Here is a 14,866-nt window from a genome sequence, read left to right on the forward strand (position 1 = left end):
CGTTTGCATTCTAAAAACTATTCACTCTGCATTAATAGTATTCAAAAGCCAGGTGTTCAAAGAGCTAAAACATAAATACCCTGCTTTTTGCTTGGCTCATTCTGTCTATGATAATAATCCGATTGCCATGAGCTCATTTAATCCTAATTTAATTTAATTTAAGATATGATCATTATAAACGATTCTGCGTTTTCGGTTTTCTCGTATTTTCAAGATTTTGGATGCCACAATATTTACAAAATTGTAGGTGGCGGAAGGAATTAGCCTGTGGATATAAGAAATATATAGGTTATACCAAAGATAAGTTAATTATAATATGAGTAACGAGTAAGATCAAAATGCTTCAATGAGCACGTGAGTTCGCACCGAAGAGAACCAACCTGATCAAGATTTATACTCTTTTCATTGCCAATATCTAACCAAAAGAAGGGAATACTCTATCAGAATAGGGCATACAAAGAGACAGCACACACATTTCGCATATTTTCGCAACTACTCACACACTCGATCGCTGTCTGGGCGATCACTTTCCGGACAATAAAGTTCTGTTTGTGTGGTGTTCCCTTCGTTTTGTTCACATCAAATCAGGCAGAACACTCCACAACACACACATTCCCCAGTCCCTCCCCCCCACAATCGACGACTCCACCTGCGGTTTTCGATGTCCTCCTTGACCCTCGATATTTGCATTCAATTAATTGCGGCCCGTCCTTCTGTTTGCCTTTCCTTAAGCCACATTTTCATTCCTATCCAATGATTCATTGCACTCCCCCTACCTACCTCTATCCACCTCCCAAATGAAGTTATAGAATCGCGTATTTGTTTTATTTAACGTGTATTTATCTTCGGTTTTGGGTTCGTTCAAAATATTTATGCGTGTCTGATTTTTCGCCATAAATATTATTATTTTTCCGTGCCATTTTCCACACTTTTTCCGCATTCGTGTTGATATTTATGGAAATTCCCTTGGCTGGCAAGCTGTTGAATTGTGATAAAAAGTAATTGGCTTTTTCACTGTTTGCATTGTCTGCGGCATTGTCTGAAATTCAATTGGCGAATGAGTTCTACAAATGGGGGGGCATTCGAATCGAATCAATTTTAACCCTTGATGGCCAAGCTTTTTTGCCATATGCACACGACGGATGGCCATCTACCATCTACTGGGAAAACTCTAGTATTTATCCTAGTATCTTTTATGGGTATCTCTATCTTTATGTTATGTATCTCATTTTTTTGCCATTCGTTTTGGGACATTATCTCCCGACAATTGCAATTATGCACACCTTAATGATTTTTTGTGTGGGTTAAATTAGATTCAGCCTTTCCCCCCACACCCCGCAAACAGTAAAATGTCAAAGTTGAACTTCATTTGAATCCATGGGAACATGTGGGACAGAATTACATGTGAAAGTTGGCGATATTTCAACTGAAGGCAGAACCAGAAAAACCAAGCTGAAAGCAGGGCTAACAAGCAATTTTATATGCAAATCAATCGCAGATTGAATAAAACATCAGAAAAAGAGACACAAAGAGAGAGGGAAAGAGGTAAAGGGAGCTTTTAGCCAACTGATGAGACCCAAAAGACCCAAAAAAGAGGCCAAAAAGGCAAACTCCGAAAAAAAAACTCCAAAAAGATTCGTTTCGGTCTTTCTGCGAATTTAAATTCTTTTATTTTTGAATTTGTAAGCGATTTGCGTACGCATCTTAATACTGAACTCTGAATACCGAATCTTTTAAATTGGAATTTGAATACAAAAGCCAAAAGATAAAGATTGATTGTCTTTTGAGACAGATGTTTATGAATCATGGGGATAAATGGCGAATATATATACATAAAATACTATATATATCTAGAGGGCTCTCTGATATTACCATTAGCTATAATTTGTATAATTATTATAATTTTTTAAACTTTTGCTTCTGTTCTTTCTTTGCAGGTGAGTTAAACGTTCTTTTAGAAAACAATCTTTTGCATGCCCTTTGGGGCCGCTTATTCGTGAGTATGAATAATTTGCAGCGTAATTAAGGGCGCAGACTGGATCTCATTACGGATGGATAGACGCTGGAGCTGCAGCTGAAGGCTCTCAAGCATTAAAAATAATAGTTGTTCTTTGGGGAGGCTTCATTTTCCAGTTGACTTCCTCGGATAAATATTTTCTATAGAAAATTTCACTTAATTGTGTGCAGTTTGTGTCCCCCAAAAGAGGAATCGTTGATGCATCCCAAAGGTGTGGACAGCCAATGAACAAACATGTGGGTCCATACACAATGTTGTGGTCCACGATACAGTGTGTAACGAGAGTATAAGCACACTCTAAAAGCGATAGCAAGTCTATTAAACTAAGCCACAAAAATACAAACTTGTGATGTGTTTCATGCACCAAAATCGTGCAAATATTTATGTGCCCACATTCTATACAGTTCGCGGTGAAAGTATAGCGATACTGCAATAAATTGGAGAAAGATTCATTCACAAACAGAAATTCAATCCAATGGAATCCATTTTTGACTGCTTCTTGTTTTTGGAACACAACTCCCTGACGTCATATTTCTGTCGCGCAGTGTACCGTCATAAATTAGCATAGCAAATGCTCTACCGTGCCGCACTGTACCCTGAAAGCCATGTCAATTATTTTTACGTGTGTGTGACGTTTATCTAAAGTGACACCGCACAGCCATGCAAATTGCACATAAATCGATTGTGTGGGTATCGATAATCGCTCTGTGACTCTGTAGCCTTTGCCAGTGACTGTACCTGCGGCTCTTTGCCGTGGTTGTGGCTGTGGCTGTGTTGATGGCTTGCCACATAGTTTGCATTTATTACAAACGAGTAACATTAAATATTATGGATTTTTTTCCACTCGTTGAGAGGCAAATACTCGTATTTTTGCGTGGGTTTTTCGTGCCGTGTCGAGCATTTAATTGCTTGATCAAATACAGAGTACGGGGCAGAACAAATGAAACGATTGATTGTCCAAACAATCATAAATAAAGTACTCTACTAAATGGGGAGAGCTAATGACACGGTTACGGTCTAGAGTGGGGAGTGGAAAGGGGATACGCCTGTGAGGCATGCTAATTCCCTCAATTGCTAAGCCACACTGTGAGGCAAACCCCTAAACGAGACTACTAGCTAGCTCTAAATGTCCGTTTTAAGCAGATGGTTACCGTTTTGCACTAGATTCACGCCACTACTACATTGCATTCAGAAATATCTTTTATTTGCCCTTTTTCAACTCCCAAAGGATCCAACTTTACCTTTGCCCCACTTTTTCTCTCTGCCGCTGCATTCACTGATTAGAATGGAGACATAATGATTTCGATTCAGAGACATGTCAGAGGCGGCGACATTCTGCCGGTTCCTGTGCCCCTTGTGGCACTTCACACGTGTTTCCTTTGGCTATGCCTCACTCCTCTGAAGAGGAACCCTGGAACACTGCCGTTTGCTGGCTGTTTGCCTTGGGAAAATTACACACTCATTTTCAGAGTGTTTACTTTTTGCATACGGGAGGCGGGGAGGGCGCTCCAGCCTGTATCCTGCTGTATCCCATTTCCTGTTTACCCATCGCACGGAAAGAAAAAAGAAAGAAATGGAGTAGGTGTTTGCTCTGGGCCATGGATGAGATAATAGAACAAGAACCAGAACCAGAACAAGCATTGTGTGAGGAGGATATCTGTGTGTTTTTGTGTGTGTGTGTGTGAGAGTGTTGAGGATAACACGTCGTAACAAGTGAAAGGATGCTCGAGAGCGCTTACGGGTTATCCAGCAAATGACAATGGACACGGCATCGGATACATTTACTTGGACTTTAAGGATTAAGTGAGTGTTTAAGACGTTGATTTTCTTGGAGCAAAAGTCTCTTAAGGGACTCATACAGAGATTTCATTCAGTTGGAAAGCTCTTTAGATCTTTTAGACTCTTATTGGGTAAGGATTACTTGGATGTAGAAGATCTCCCTCAAGATCTGTTGAAGTAATTCAATCAAGCATACTCTTGGGCTAAGATCTTGTTATGTTTTTCCGACAACAATGAATATACCCTTTTGGATTATTAAGGAACCGCTAATAATGTTTCAGTCGTGCCAAATTCTAAGCCTTGGGTTCCTCTAATCTTCCATTAGATCTTTTAATCATTGAATTTCTCTTGTGGCATCGTATTTCAAGCCCCGCTACCATCCATTCGTAATCCTTGCTGCATGACTGACCCAAATCTGAGTGCCTTGCCGTAAAGGTCATTTCCATTAGGCACATTCCACAAGCTGCGAGCACGAGTATCTATAGATAGATAGACACATAGATACACACTTGAGCGGAGGGCACAATTCCAAGTGGCATTCGGGGTATCCCCCGGGGCGAAGAAGGGCCTCTGCGTGGCGTGGCACGCATGCGCACCATAATTCAAGCACATGAGGAACGCACTTTTCTTGCAGTCGATTGGAGGAGGGGCCCGATGGAGTAGGGGGCACTACTCTGTAGCGTTTCCTCTTCTGCCTAATTTATATATGTGGCTGTGTGTATCTATGAAATCTAGAGTTTTGTAGTTCAAGCACGTACCACGCACAAAACAAAAGAAAACACTCGACACCGATAGAAATTCTTTAAAGAAAAAAAACCAAATAGTGCCTATGGATATGGAGTGTGTTTGCTTTTGGTTCGAAAGTTGTATCCGACAGATACTGTGGTACTGTGTGTGTGTGCTACAGTTTAAGCATCATTCCAATTTGTTGTTGGCCTTAAAGTCGGCCTGCAAAAGCATTAACACGTCGCGACGGCATAAAACTCGTTAAATGCTCCCCAAAGGATCCTCTTCAACGGCGGCAACAGAAACAACAGTAAACCCAAAGCCACTCAGACGCATCATTTGAGTCTGGCCTGGCAACAGTGCCACATAAATATGTACTCGTCCGTACACTGAGAAAACTGGGATATACACTGTGGAAAAACAGAGAATGCTCATGTAAAAGTGAGCCTAGGGACTGGTATCATATCCACCAATCAAAGGGAACCATTTTAGAGAATACGTTCATCTAAGATAGATAGTTACTCCCACTACAGATAGACGTCCACTTCCAAGACCTGGATGTACATCTTTTGATGGAAATTATCTCTTAAGTTTGTTTGTTTTTCCCTCAGTGTCTGAGTACTTCCCACATGCACACATCAATGTCATGGAATATGCAAATGTTGTTATTGAAAAGCCCTTCCCCAAAATGGCCTCGACATGTCAAGTGGTGGGGGGGAGGAGGTCAACTTCAGCCTCCACCTCAGAGTTTTCCGGCTATCCTACTGCCTGGCCTTTGCCTCCTCCTTCTCCGACCCGTCACGTGGCCATTTTACTCTCTGTCGCCTGGTCCTCCTTCACTCATCACCAGCCACGGCCCCACTCTGCCGACTTGTTAATCGTCGCAGACAAGTCGTATGTCATCTACGTGAGCGGCAGGACAACGTAACCTCCAACCTCCAGTTGCTGTTGTTGTTCTTCCTGTGGATGTGGATGTGGATGTCCTCCAACAATATCACCGCCATGATGCCACCAGGATGATGGTGCAACGGCACAGACTAGCAGCGGGAAGGGGCAGCAGGAGACACTGTCGCTTAACACCCGGCCAAATGGACAGATGGGACATGGGGGATGGGTCAGGTACACGTTCCAGCTGGGGTTCCATCAGCATCTGACTTGCATACGAAAGTAGCTTTCGAAAGGGGTCACCATCTGTCGATGATATGCATTAGCACTAATATTTGACATTATGGTGATTCAATGTGTGGAAAGAACTCTAAATATTATGGGGGATTGCGATGGTAACTCTCTAATAAAGAGAAAGCGGGGGAGAATGGGAAAGGATTTTATCATTGATTGGATTTTTAGGGAAATTTCAGGAAATTTGTTAAATAAAAATATTTGCAAATAATCCAGGGGAATTTAAGATAAATTTACAGGGTGTGTAACTGTCAATGAGTCATATTAATAGAACGATCTTAGGATCCCACATCTAAGGATCTTAGGAAATGGAAGACAAGGCCAACAAGTACATCGAGCATTTACATCCGCATTGGTCCTTCGTCTCGCATTCGAATACGAGCCAAATACTGAATACTGCGCTCATCCGAAAGTGATGATTGGTGCTAAGGACAAAGCATATACCCCTAGTTTTTAAGAAATTATGATCGATTCTATATCTGGAATATCTAAAATCTAGATCCAACCAACCAACCACTTTTCTTCTCCATAAAATCTATATTGTCAATACGATCCACTGCATTTCTGAAAGTTTATAAACTTGTGGAACACCCTACTAAAAAAAAAGTACAACTATAGAAACCACACACGCAAAATGCTCTCAAGTCTAGAGGAATTCATTGACTGTATGTGTATCATCGTCATTCTTAAAAAAACAAAGCCTCAAACGTACTCCCGAAATCCCTTTATCCCCAAAACTTATTTACTTTGAGGTTCGTGTCTCGTCGATGACTACAACGCAACATGGGGCAGATGGGGAATGCAAAGAGGGGGGAAGAAGGGAGAGTACAGAGGAGGGACAGGAAAGAGTAGAAGGAATATTTGGCAAAGACCAAATGCAACAACTTTGCCAAGTTTTTTTTTGTTATATCCTGCCACTGCCGAGAAAGAGACAGGAAGAAAGGCAAGAGAGAGAGAGAGAGAGTGAGGTGAGGGAACACTTAAATTAAAATTGTCATGGTTGATTGCATTTCCGTGCCTGTATTTGTTCTGCTATATCTGTGTGCCTGTCTGTCTGTCTGTCTGTCGGTGTCGATGTTCGTATGTCTGGGATGCACACACAAGAGTCAATTGTTTATCAATTGAGGTACACCCGTGAGAGGACGGAGAGAGAGAGCGAGAGAGGAAAGGGAAGCAGACATCTATGGCAGAAACAACCACTACACTCCTCTAGGGATAGGTTAGGTCTCTGTGTGTTGTGGAATATGTTTTCTGTAGATTACCATCCACACACACAAGACAAGGTCTTGCTCTTTTTCTGTACCTGAAATGACCCTTGAGAACCTTTTTTTTGTTGTTGTTCTTTCTGCCTGAATTTGTGCCTTGCATTTCCCCTACCTGATCGATCCATCGATCGCCTGAGACTGTACAGCGAGAGACTAGAAAAGAAATAGATTAAAAAATCATTAAAATGTTGATAAATTGTGAAAGAAAGAAGAGGTTAAATCTAAAATCCCAGTAGGTGTTGAACAAATTAAAGCCAATCATTTGGATCAGAGAACGAAGGAGACCCCAACTTGCGGGCATGGCCCTTGATTTACGAGTGTCTCTGCACATGGGGGATACCTTTGTCTAAAGCCTGACCTCCAACCAACAAAAAAATGCCTATAAAACTGAATCGATATTCCTTCAGCTCCCCAACAATATTTGGCCTTTGTTTTGGGGGGCTATTGAACAACTACAAGTATTGCATGTGAGGCATGTCTTTGGTTTCTGTTTGTTTTTTTGGCATGGAGTTCCCTCCAACAAGAAATTCTACTTTATAGAAATTCCAGCCTAGAGTTTCCATTGTTTAAAGGCATTGGCATCATCAGCATCAGCAGGGCCTCTGTCCCTGTCTCTGTCTCTGTTTCCGTGGATATTGGCAATGGCGTCAGAATCGTTTACATGTACTCTACTGCCATGAGGAGTGACGACTGTGACTGCAGATGGGGCTAGAAATGGGAATGGGAACTGCAGAACTGCAGAGCTGCCTCGGTTGATTTGCTTTTAATTTTGCATAAATATTCGAGGAGTGCGGGAATGCTGCTGCTGCTGCTGTCAGTTGCAGTCTCCAGTTTCTGACAGCCAGCGAGAGTCGTCCACTACTACTGTATCTACATATATGAATAGAAATCTCTACAGATACAGATACAGATACAGATACACTGCAGAACTCTACCCATGACACTCTTTTTTTGTCGTTTTCTTTGTCTGTGCTTCATGTTTTGTCTTTAAAAATTCATGAATGCAATACATTTTCTGCATAGTTTGCACTTTAATCGTATAAAATTTAATTCACAGAATTTTCCCCTCCACATCGCTCAATGGAGTGATCTGTCCGTCCCCTTCTCAGAGTCGGGGTCTCATGTTTGTCACTTTAAACGTTTAAACGTTTAATAAGCGAACCTCTTGATTGAATTAATACGCTCTGCTCCTCTCCATTGTTGCTCCATTGCTCCATTGCTCCACTGCACATGATCCCACCACAGATCGGAGACGACACCGAGGCAGCAGCGTTAATTGAATTGAAGTTGAAAGATGTCTCCTCCTCAAGCTGTGAACTTTTCAACTTGTTTTCTTCTGCCTTTGAAGTGTCTGGAAAAGCTGCGGAATATATGCAGAAATCTGTGTGTTCAAATGAAGATTTATTGCATCGATTGAGGAGAAGTGTTAGATGGGGCGCTTGTTGACTTTTCCCCATAATCGAATTGAACTGATGTGGTTTTATTTCTATGCAAATAGAGATTGAAGTAGATGGTTTTCTTTGAAGATATTTCTCGTTAAGAAAAGAAAATCTCTGTCCTTTAATTTTGAGAGCATAATCGGTACTTCAGAGACTTGAGGAGTTTTAGAAAGAAATATATTTTTCGTAAAAGGATTCTTTCTTGATTTTTTATCAAAAGGTGTAGAAATCTTTTGAAACTATTTAAGAAGAATTCTTACTTTAGTTTGCAAACTATGATGAAATATTCTTGATTTCCTATAGTTAATGGGATCCTAAGATCCTTTTCCTTTTGTAGAATTTTCGGGTTTCGATTTATGATGAAATATTCTATGGTTAATGGGATCCTAAGATATTTATTCGCCTTTTAATTTTGTTGAATTTTCGGTTTTCGATTTATGATATATACAAAATGTAATTTTCTAAGTTCTTCAATTTTCTATAATTTATGGAGATACATTCTTCCTTTTCCTTTATTAGAAAAACTCTTGCTCTTCCTCCTTTCGTTTTTCAATTTATGATGAAATTCCTGCCTTCATTTGATCTTTTGCCAGCAGCTCCTTCTTTGATCCTCCTCAAAACACGTCGGAGACGATCAAACCGGATCATTTTTCTTACATATAATTCTCATTCTCGATTGCGCCGCTCCTCTGTTTCCACCACACCAATGGGTTCCACACACACACACAGCAGCCAACGCATTCCACTGACCCGCAGTTCATAAAAAAAATGAAAGAAAGAAAACAAAAGACCCATATCTTGAAATCTCTTTCATGCACAACTTTTATCAAATATTTTCTATTTGCCAGAGATTTCTTTCACATTTTTGTTTACATTTTCGTTTTCGCTGCCGCCTTTCCGGCCGCCTCTATGGCGGTGTGTGTGTGCCTTGTGGACTGTGGAACGTAACCAGCGCACACAAGCAGGCAGTGTTTCGCTGTGTGCGTGCTTGGATCGCATTGGCCGTCTGTGGAACTAGCATCCACATGGCCGCTGGGAGTGTAGGTAAAAACAGTTTCCAATCAAGTTTCAACCGTGGCCGCGAGCGGACAACTGCGACGGCGCGACGTATCCGATAGATACGGTATCCACGGCGCCCCTCTTTATATCACCACCTCTCTCCTTCTCGCTGTGCTTGTGCTTGTGTTTGTGTTTGTTCATTTTTTTTATTTAAGAATGTAAAATGTTAATAAGCTTCGTAGACCAGCAGCTGTTCGAACGAAGCAAGTGACATTCCGAACCAAAAAGATAAAGATACTCCGTATCCAAAAGATGCAGAGTATAAGGAAAACGAAAATCTAGACTAGCAACAAGGGAATGGCAGTGGCTTTTGGGGAACCGGGAAGCAGAAACCGACTGCAGCGTGCACCGTGCTCCGTGCACCGTGCACCGTGCACCGTGCTCCGTGCAATGGAAAATGCGCTCAGCGAAGCGCAGCTGTGAGGCGCGAAACGAAAAACATTTCACTTTCGGTGCATCCAGATACAACAGATACGTTACGAAGCGAATGCAAAGGCAAAGCCAACTGTTGTTGTTATTTTTTGTGGCGCTCCAAATTTGCAACGCAAACTCAGAGGCAGATCCCAGAGTCGCAGTGCCCTTCCCCTCCCTCCGCTTCCCGCCCAGCTGGTCATTGGCTTTTGCCACTTGGTTTCTATAAAGTCTATAAAGAAATGCCATTGTCTGCCAGTGCCCGCCACTCTCAATGATCCGAAAAGATACACTTTGTATCTATGCATCTACATATCTACAAATATACATATATATTTTAGTTTCATGCTAATTTGTGCCACCTCAACACCCATATAAAAGCTTTAACTCGCAAGAGCGCAAAGTATCTGTGAGATACTGTAGTACGCGATGACGCCTCGCTAAGATATTTCGTGTCGCCTGTCATTTGAATATGCAAATTATTTAAGAATAAATTCCAAAGTATAAGAACCCAAAAGGCACAACGAAAACGAAACCAAAAGTAAAGACTAACAAAAAAAATAATGCAAATAAATATAGTATTTATGAATTTATGGGATTTTTGCAAATGCAAATAATCTTTTAATGAAATTCATAACTAACAAAAATTTAGTTTAAACGAAAATTGCAGTTTCCCTGCAAATGGAAAGAATCGAAATCCAACTTCAAACAAAGTAATAGTAAATATTCATGAAAAATATATATTTATAAATCATTATCTCAGTGTCAGTGCAATCAATCTGTGGGATTTTCTATATATAGATGCGATTTGTGCCCTCTCTCGTGTTAACAACAATTGAAAGTGACATCAGCCCAGCCGTTGGCGCGCCGGTCTCCCCCCAGCACAAACTTTATTATCGCGGAATAACAAAAAAACAAACTTTGAACATTTATTCATACTTCTTTTTGCCCCCTTCTTGTGGGGGAATACTCTCGTACGTACATATGTTTAATTTTGTATGGCTTGCTGTGCTTCCAGTTCCGCTGAAAAAGAGTCCACAAATGAAACACAAATAAGATTACAGTCTCTCCATAAATATAAATACGAGTATGCCATACGCGCGATGCCAATTAAGTGCTCAAATTAAGTTACTTTGACTCGTTCAAAGTTCCATTCAAGAAACGCTTTTCATTTTCATTAACAAAATGAAGTTTCCGGACTATATTCCAAACAACATGTTGGTGGTAAGCACAACAACTTATTTTTCCTTATAATTAAAAGCCATTAAATGCCCAAGAGTGTGTGTAGAAAATGCGTAGTAAATCTTAGGGCCTGTGACTGTGACTTAAACGCTGACGATGAGCCGAGCAGGCAGAATTCTGTAGATAAAACATCTGATGTATGCTTTAGATGCGGTAGACGAAGGTTGCTTGCCACAAGTTTGGGTCTCTGGAATGTTGGGGAGGGCGTCAAGGTTATAATGGGCCTGGGATTGTGGTTTATCATGGGATACACGGTAGTAATACACGGAAAACTTCTTCAAGAGAAGTTCCAAGAGATACTACAAGAGATTTGTTTAACCAAAGTTCCCTTTTTCGGAGATGTTTTGAGGGGTTCTTATACATAGATTAAAGGCAGTTACTATGTTTAATATTCCTAGGGTTTGGTTTGTATTGGGAATGGCTTAGCCGAATGAGATACTTCTGTAACTCTAAGGTACAGATACAGTAAAACCTATTGAAGTATCTCGAACGTATCCCTAAGGAACAGAAACATTTGTATTCTCTTTATTAGATACGAAATCTATCTTTTACTAAGAGTATCTCTTACGTACTCTGTCTTGGGCTTACTTTGATCCATCTCTGATTCAAGTCTTACAGGGAATTTCTTGAATAAAAAATCCCCTTTTCAAGGTTCTAAAAATCTATCTTTCATCCATTTTTCATGGTCTTATTTGACGCCTCTCCCCCTAGGCTTGATTTACAGGAAACTCCTCCCAAAAAAGAGGCGCTCTGCCTCGGCCCCTGTGCACAGCGTATGACAAGATTAATTATGAATATCTTTGCTCATATGGATACCAGCGGACCCCTGGTGCCTATTCCCCGGAACCCCACAAAGAAAGTCTTTGGCTGTGCACACACCCCATTAAATTTCCAACTAATTTCACTTGCAATTAAGTTAATTATAATTTTACCGCCGCCGCCCCCACGCAACAAAAAACTCGGTCAAAATAAATCTTTGATAAATCGTCTTTTTAGTGTTGTTTTTTTTCCAACGAAGCATAACCAAAAGTAAAAGAAATGCTCCCCTTTTTCGGAGCAGATGTGGAGTCAGAGTCTGATGCAAATTCATGGATGCATGCTCCCATCCCCATGCTACACCTGCAACAGATGTGGGGAGGGGGTCTCTGTCGAGGCTGCAACTAAAATATATATTTTCTTATAAATATTTATAAACTCTGCTCCGAACTGGTGCTGGCCCACGCGACCGACACAGCTTTTTGTTAGTTAATTTCATTTATTCCGTTTATTGTTTATTGTTTATTGTTTATTATTTTTGTAGTAGTTTTTGTGTGTGTTTGGCGTCTGGCGGCCCACACATGAAATGGGGCTACGCTTCTCCACAAAAATTTTGAAATTGGATGCGTCTGTTATTATTATTATTTTTAAGGCGCCCACCTGGGACCAGGCAATTCGCTTTATTTTAGGGGATTGGCTGTCTGAATGACAGATTCGAAAACGATTGCGAGGGGCATGAAGTGCCACGGATTCAAGTGAATCATGTTGAATGCATGCCATGCCACAGCGGCAGCAGCGGCAGCATCAGCGGGAGGAGGAGCTCCCATTTCGAATGGGATTTGGTATTTAATTGATTTATTTTTTCTCGTTTTACTTTGTATTGGATTTGTGCAAATGATTGGGAGATCTCTCAATTGAGTTTACCAGGCGGGGGGTTGCATGGTTTCCGCCCTGCCTCATGCTGCACCTGCTGTGAGGGTAAATGCTGTTGAACCCCCGAAATGATGTTGTAATTGCAGGTTTGCAGGTGGGGTGCCGAGATGTGGCATCGAAGTGCTCGAATGGTTGGTAAATAAATTCCATTCAAACAAGTGTTGAATGGCAGACTGTACGTAATGACATTACTACGTTAATCAACACTGAATGGAGTGTTGCAGAAGGGATTAAGCGATCAGACATTTCAGTAAAATTCTCTTACGATTTAAGGGGAAATGGTATGGATATATAAATACATATCTATAGCCAGGCAATCTATTGTGTGGGTTTTCGTAAGAAAACTTAATTAAAAAACTCAACAGATTAGATAAGGAATTATATGAGCCAGCAAGAGATAAAGAAATGAATGAAGATCTATAAATTAAATCGCATATTAAACAGATTAATGATCATCTACTAATATTTCACATGAATAGTTCTTTGTTCAATCAATCTGCATATCAGTTCTTCTATTTCCATTCATAAAACCCGCATTCATTCACAAATACTCCCAGCACACAATCACTAAACACTCTCTTGTTTGGGCTATGGCTTTTCATTCATTGAATTTTCGAATAAAAATCCGTACCATAAACAAATCATTCGAATCTTTATTTACGAGCAGTTTAACCTTTTGGTCGAGTGCAGAGAATACATGGGGAAACCAGCAAACAATTCCCCAGAAAGTCACAGCAAATGCACACAGAAAACAAACAGCGCTACTTCATTCCGCTTTTATCTACTTTTATTTATATTTTTAATGGGTATTATCTACCCTTTGACGCATACGTGTGCTGCGGGTGCTGCTGGTGGATGGAAATGGAAATGGAACCTGTGGGGCATAAAATTGTGCATATTTCTGTTCGAGTGGCTTTTGGGATGGGCAACAGGTCGTTGAGAAACGGAAGTCACATGTGCATTTCCGCTTGGCTGTGTATCCATCATCATTCCTTAACAAATTCCAATTAAAATATATTGAAGTAAATTGGAAAAAAAAACCTTTTTACTGATTTCCCTTTTTCATTTGTATTTTTTCTCTTTGAATAATATTTTTCATTATTTTTTGGTTTTGCAGGGCGATCGCACCACATGGGAATATCACACTGTTTCGGTGACCCGAGTCCCCGGCTATGGCTTCGGCATTGCCGTTTCCGGTGGACGTGATAATCCCCATTTTGCCAACGGTGATCCCTCGATAGCTGTGAGCGATGTGCTCAAAGGTGGCCCCGCCGAGGATCGTTTGCAGTAAGTACATCCCATCCCAGCCCAGCCCATCCCACATCCATCCAGTGACTAGGCAGAAGTTACGACCCCCTCTTGGGGCCTCGTCTCTCTGTTTTCGAAGGCAGGAAACTAATTGTTGCCCTGACATGAGTCTTGCAACTGCAGGTTGATTCAACAAATAAACTGCAGACTAAGCATTTCCTATGGCCACCACAAGTGACCCTCTCTCTCTCTCTCTGCCTCTCTCTACACTTAATGAGCATTACAAAATTCTGGACACGCTCTCTTGACTCAATTGACAAAGCATCACTTCGCTGACATCGTTAATCTTCAGCTTAGAACCGAACCTCTTGCCACTCCCTCGACTCACGTAGGCCCCCCAAAAAAAAGTATAAAATATATAATTAAACCAACGCCTCGACTGCTCGACAGCTGCTTAACGTCTCTCTGTTTGTCCCCAAAGTCGGTCTCGGTCTCTTCTGAAGCTGTTTTTCTTGTTGATAATAAAAATTCCAAAGCGTTTTTCAATAGAGAGACAACATGCCACAGACCTGATCCGAACTCGGGCCCGACACCGCCATGGCATGGCATGGCATGGCCCTTCGCTTCGTGATTAAAAACTTGTCATCATCTTTTTTCCAAAGAAACTATTTACACGGACGGGCCGGCAGTTGGAGAACAATTTCTGGCTTACCTGCCGCAAACATTTTCAAAAGGAAAAACCCGCTGTCTGCCGGCTGACTGGCCTGGAAAAATATTTGTTAAATTAGGCCCAGACCAGATCAGACCTTGCC

At 41.1% G+C, this 14,866-nt stretch overlaps 1 protein-coding gene across 15 annotated transcripts in view; it reads left to right on the top strand.

Moving 5' to 3' along the window:
- The window catches only part of pyd (zonula occludens-like protein polychaetoid), a 115,386-nt gene that overhangs the window by 84,478 nt on the left and 16,042 nt on the right, over positions 1 to 14,866 (top strand). For 12 of the 15 annotated variants that reach the window (XM_015182474.2, XM_015182467.2, XM_015182470.2 and 9 more), the window contains one exon: positions 13,924 to 14,093. In XM_015182474.2, the coding sequence (XP_015037960.2) occupies positions 13,924 to 14,093 (170 nt within the window). Of the gene's footprint in view, positions 1 to 9,452; positions 9,596 to 10,893; positions 11,100 to 13,923; positions 14,094 to 14,866 lie in introns of those variants that run through there. The other 3 variants (XM_001359472.5, XM_033376427.1, XM_015182468.2) reach the window with 3 other exon arrangements.

Source organism: Drosophila pseudoobscura, chromosome 2, assembly GCF_009870125.1.
Source record: "Drosophila pseudoobscura strain MV-25-SWS-2005 chromosome 2, UCI_Dpse_MV25, whole genome shotgun sequence".
Classification (NCBI taxonomy): Eukaryota; Metazoa; Arthropoda; class Insecta; order Diptera; family Drosophilidae; genus Drosophila; species Drosophila pseudoobscura.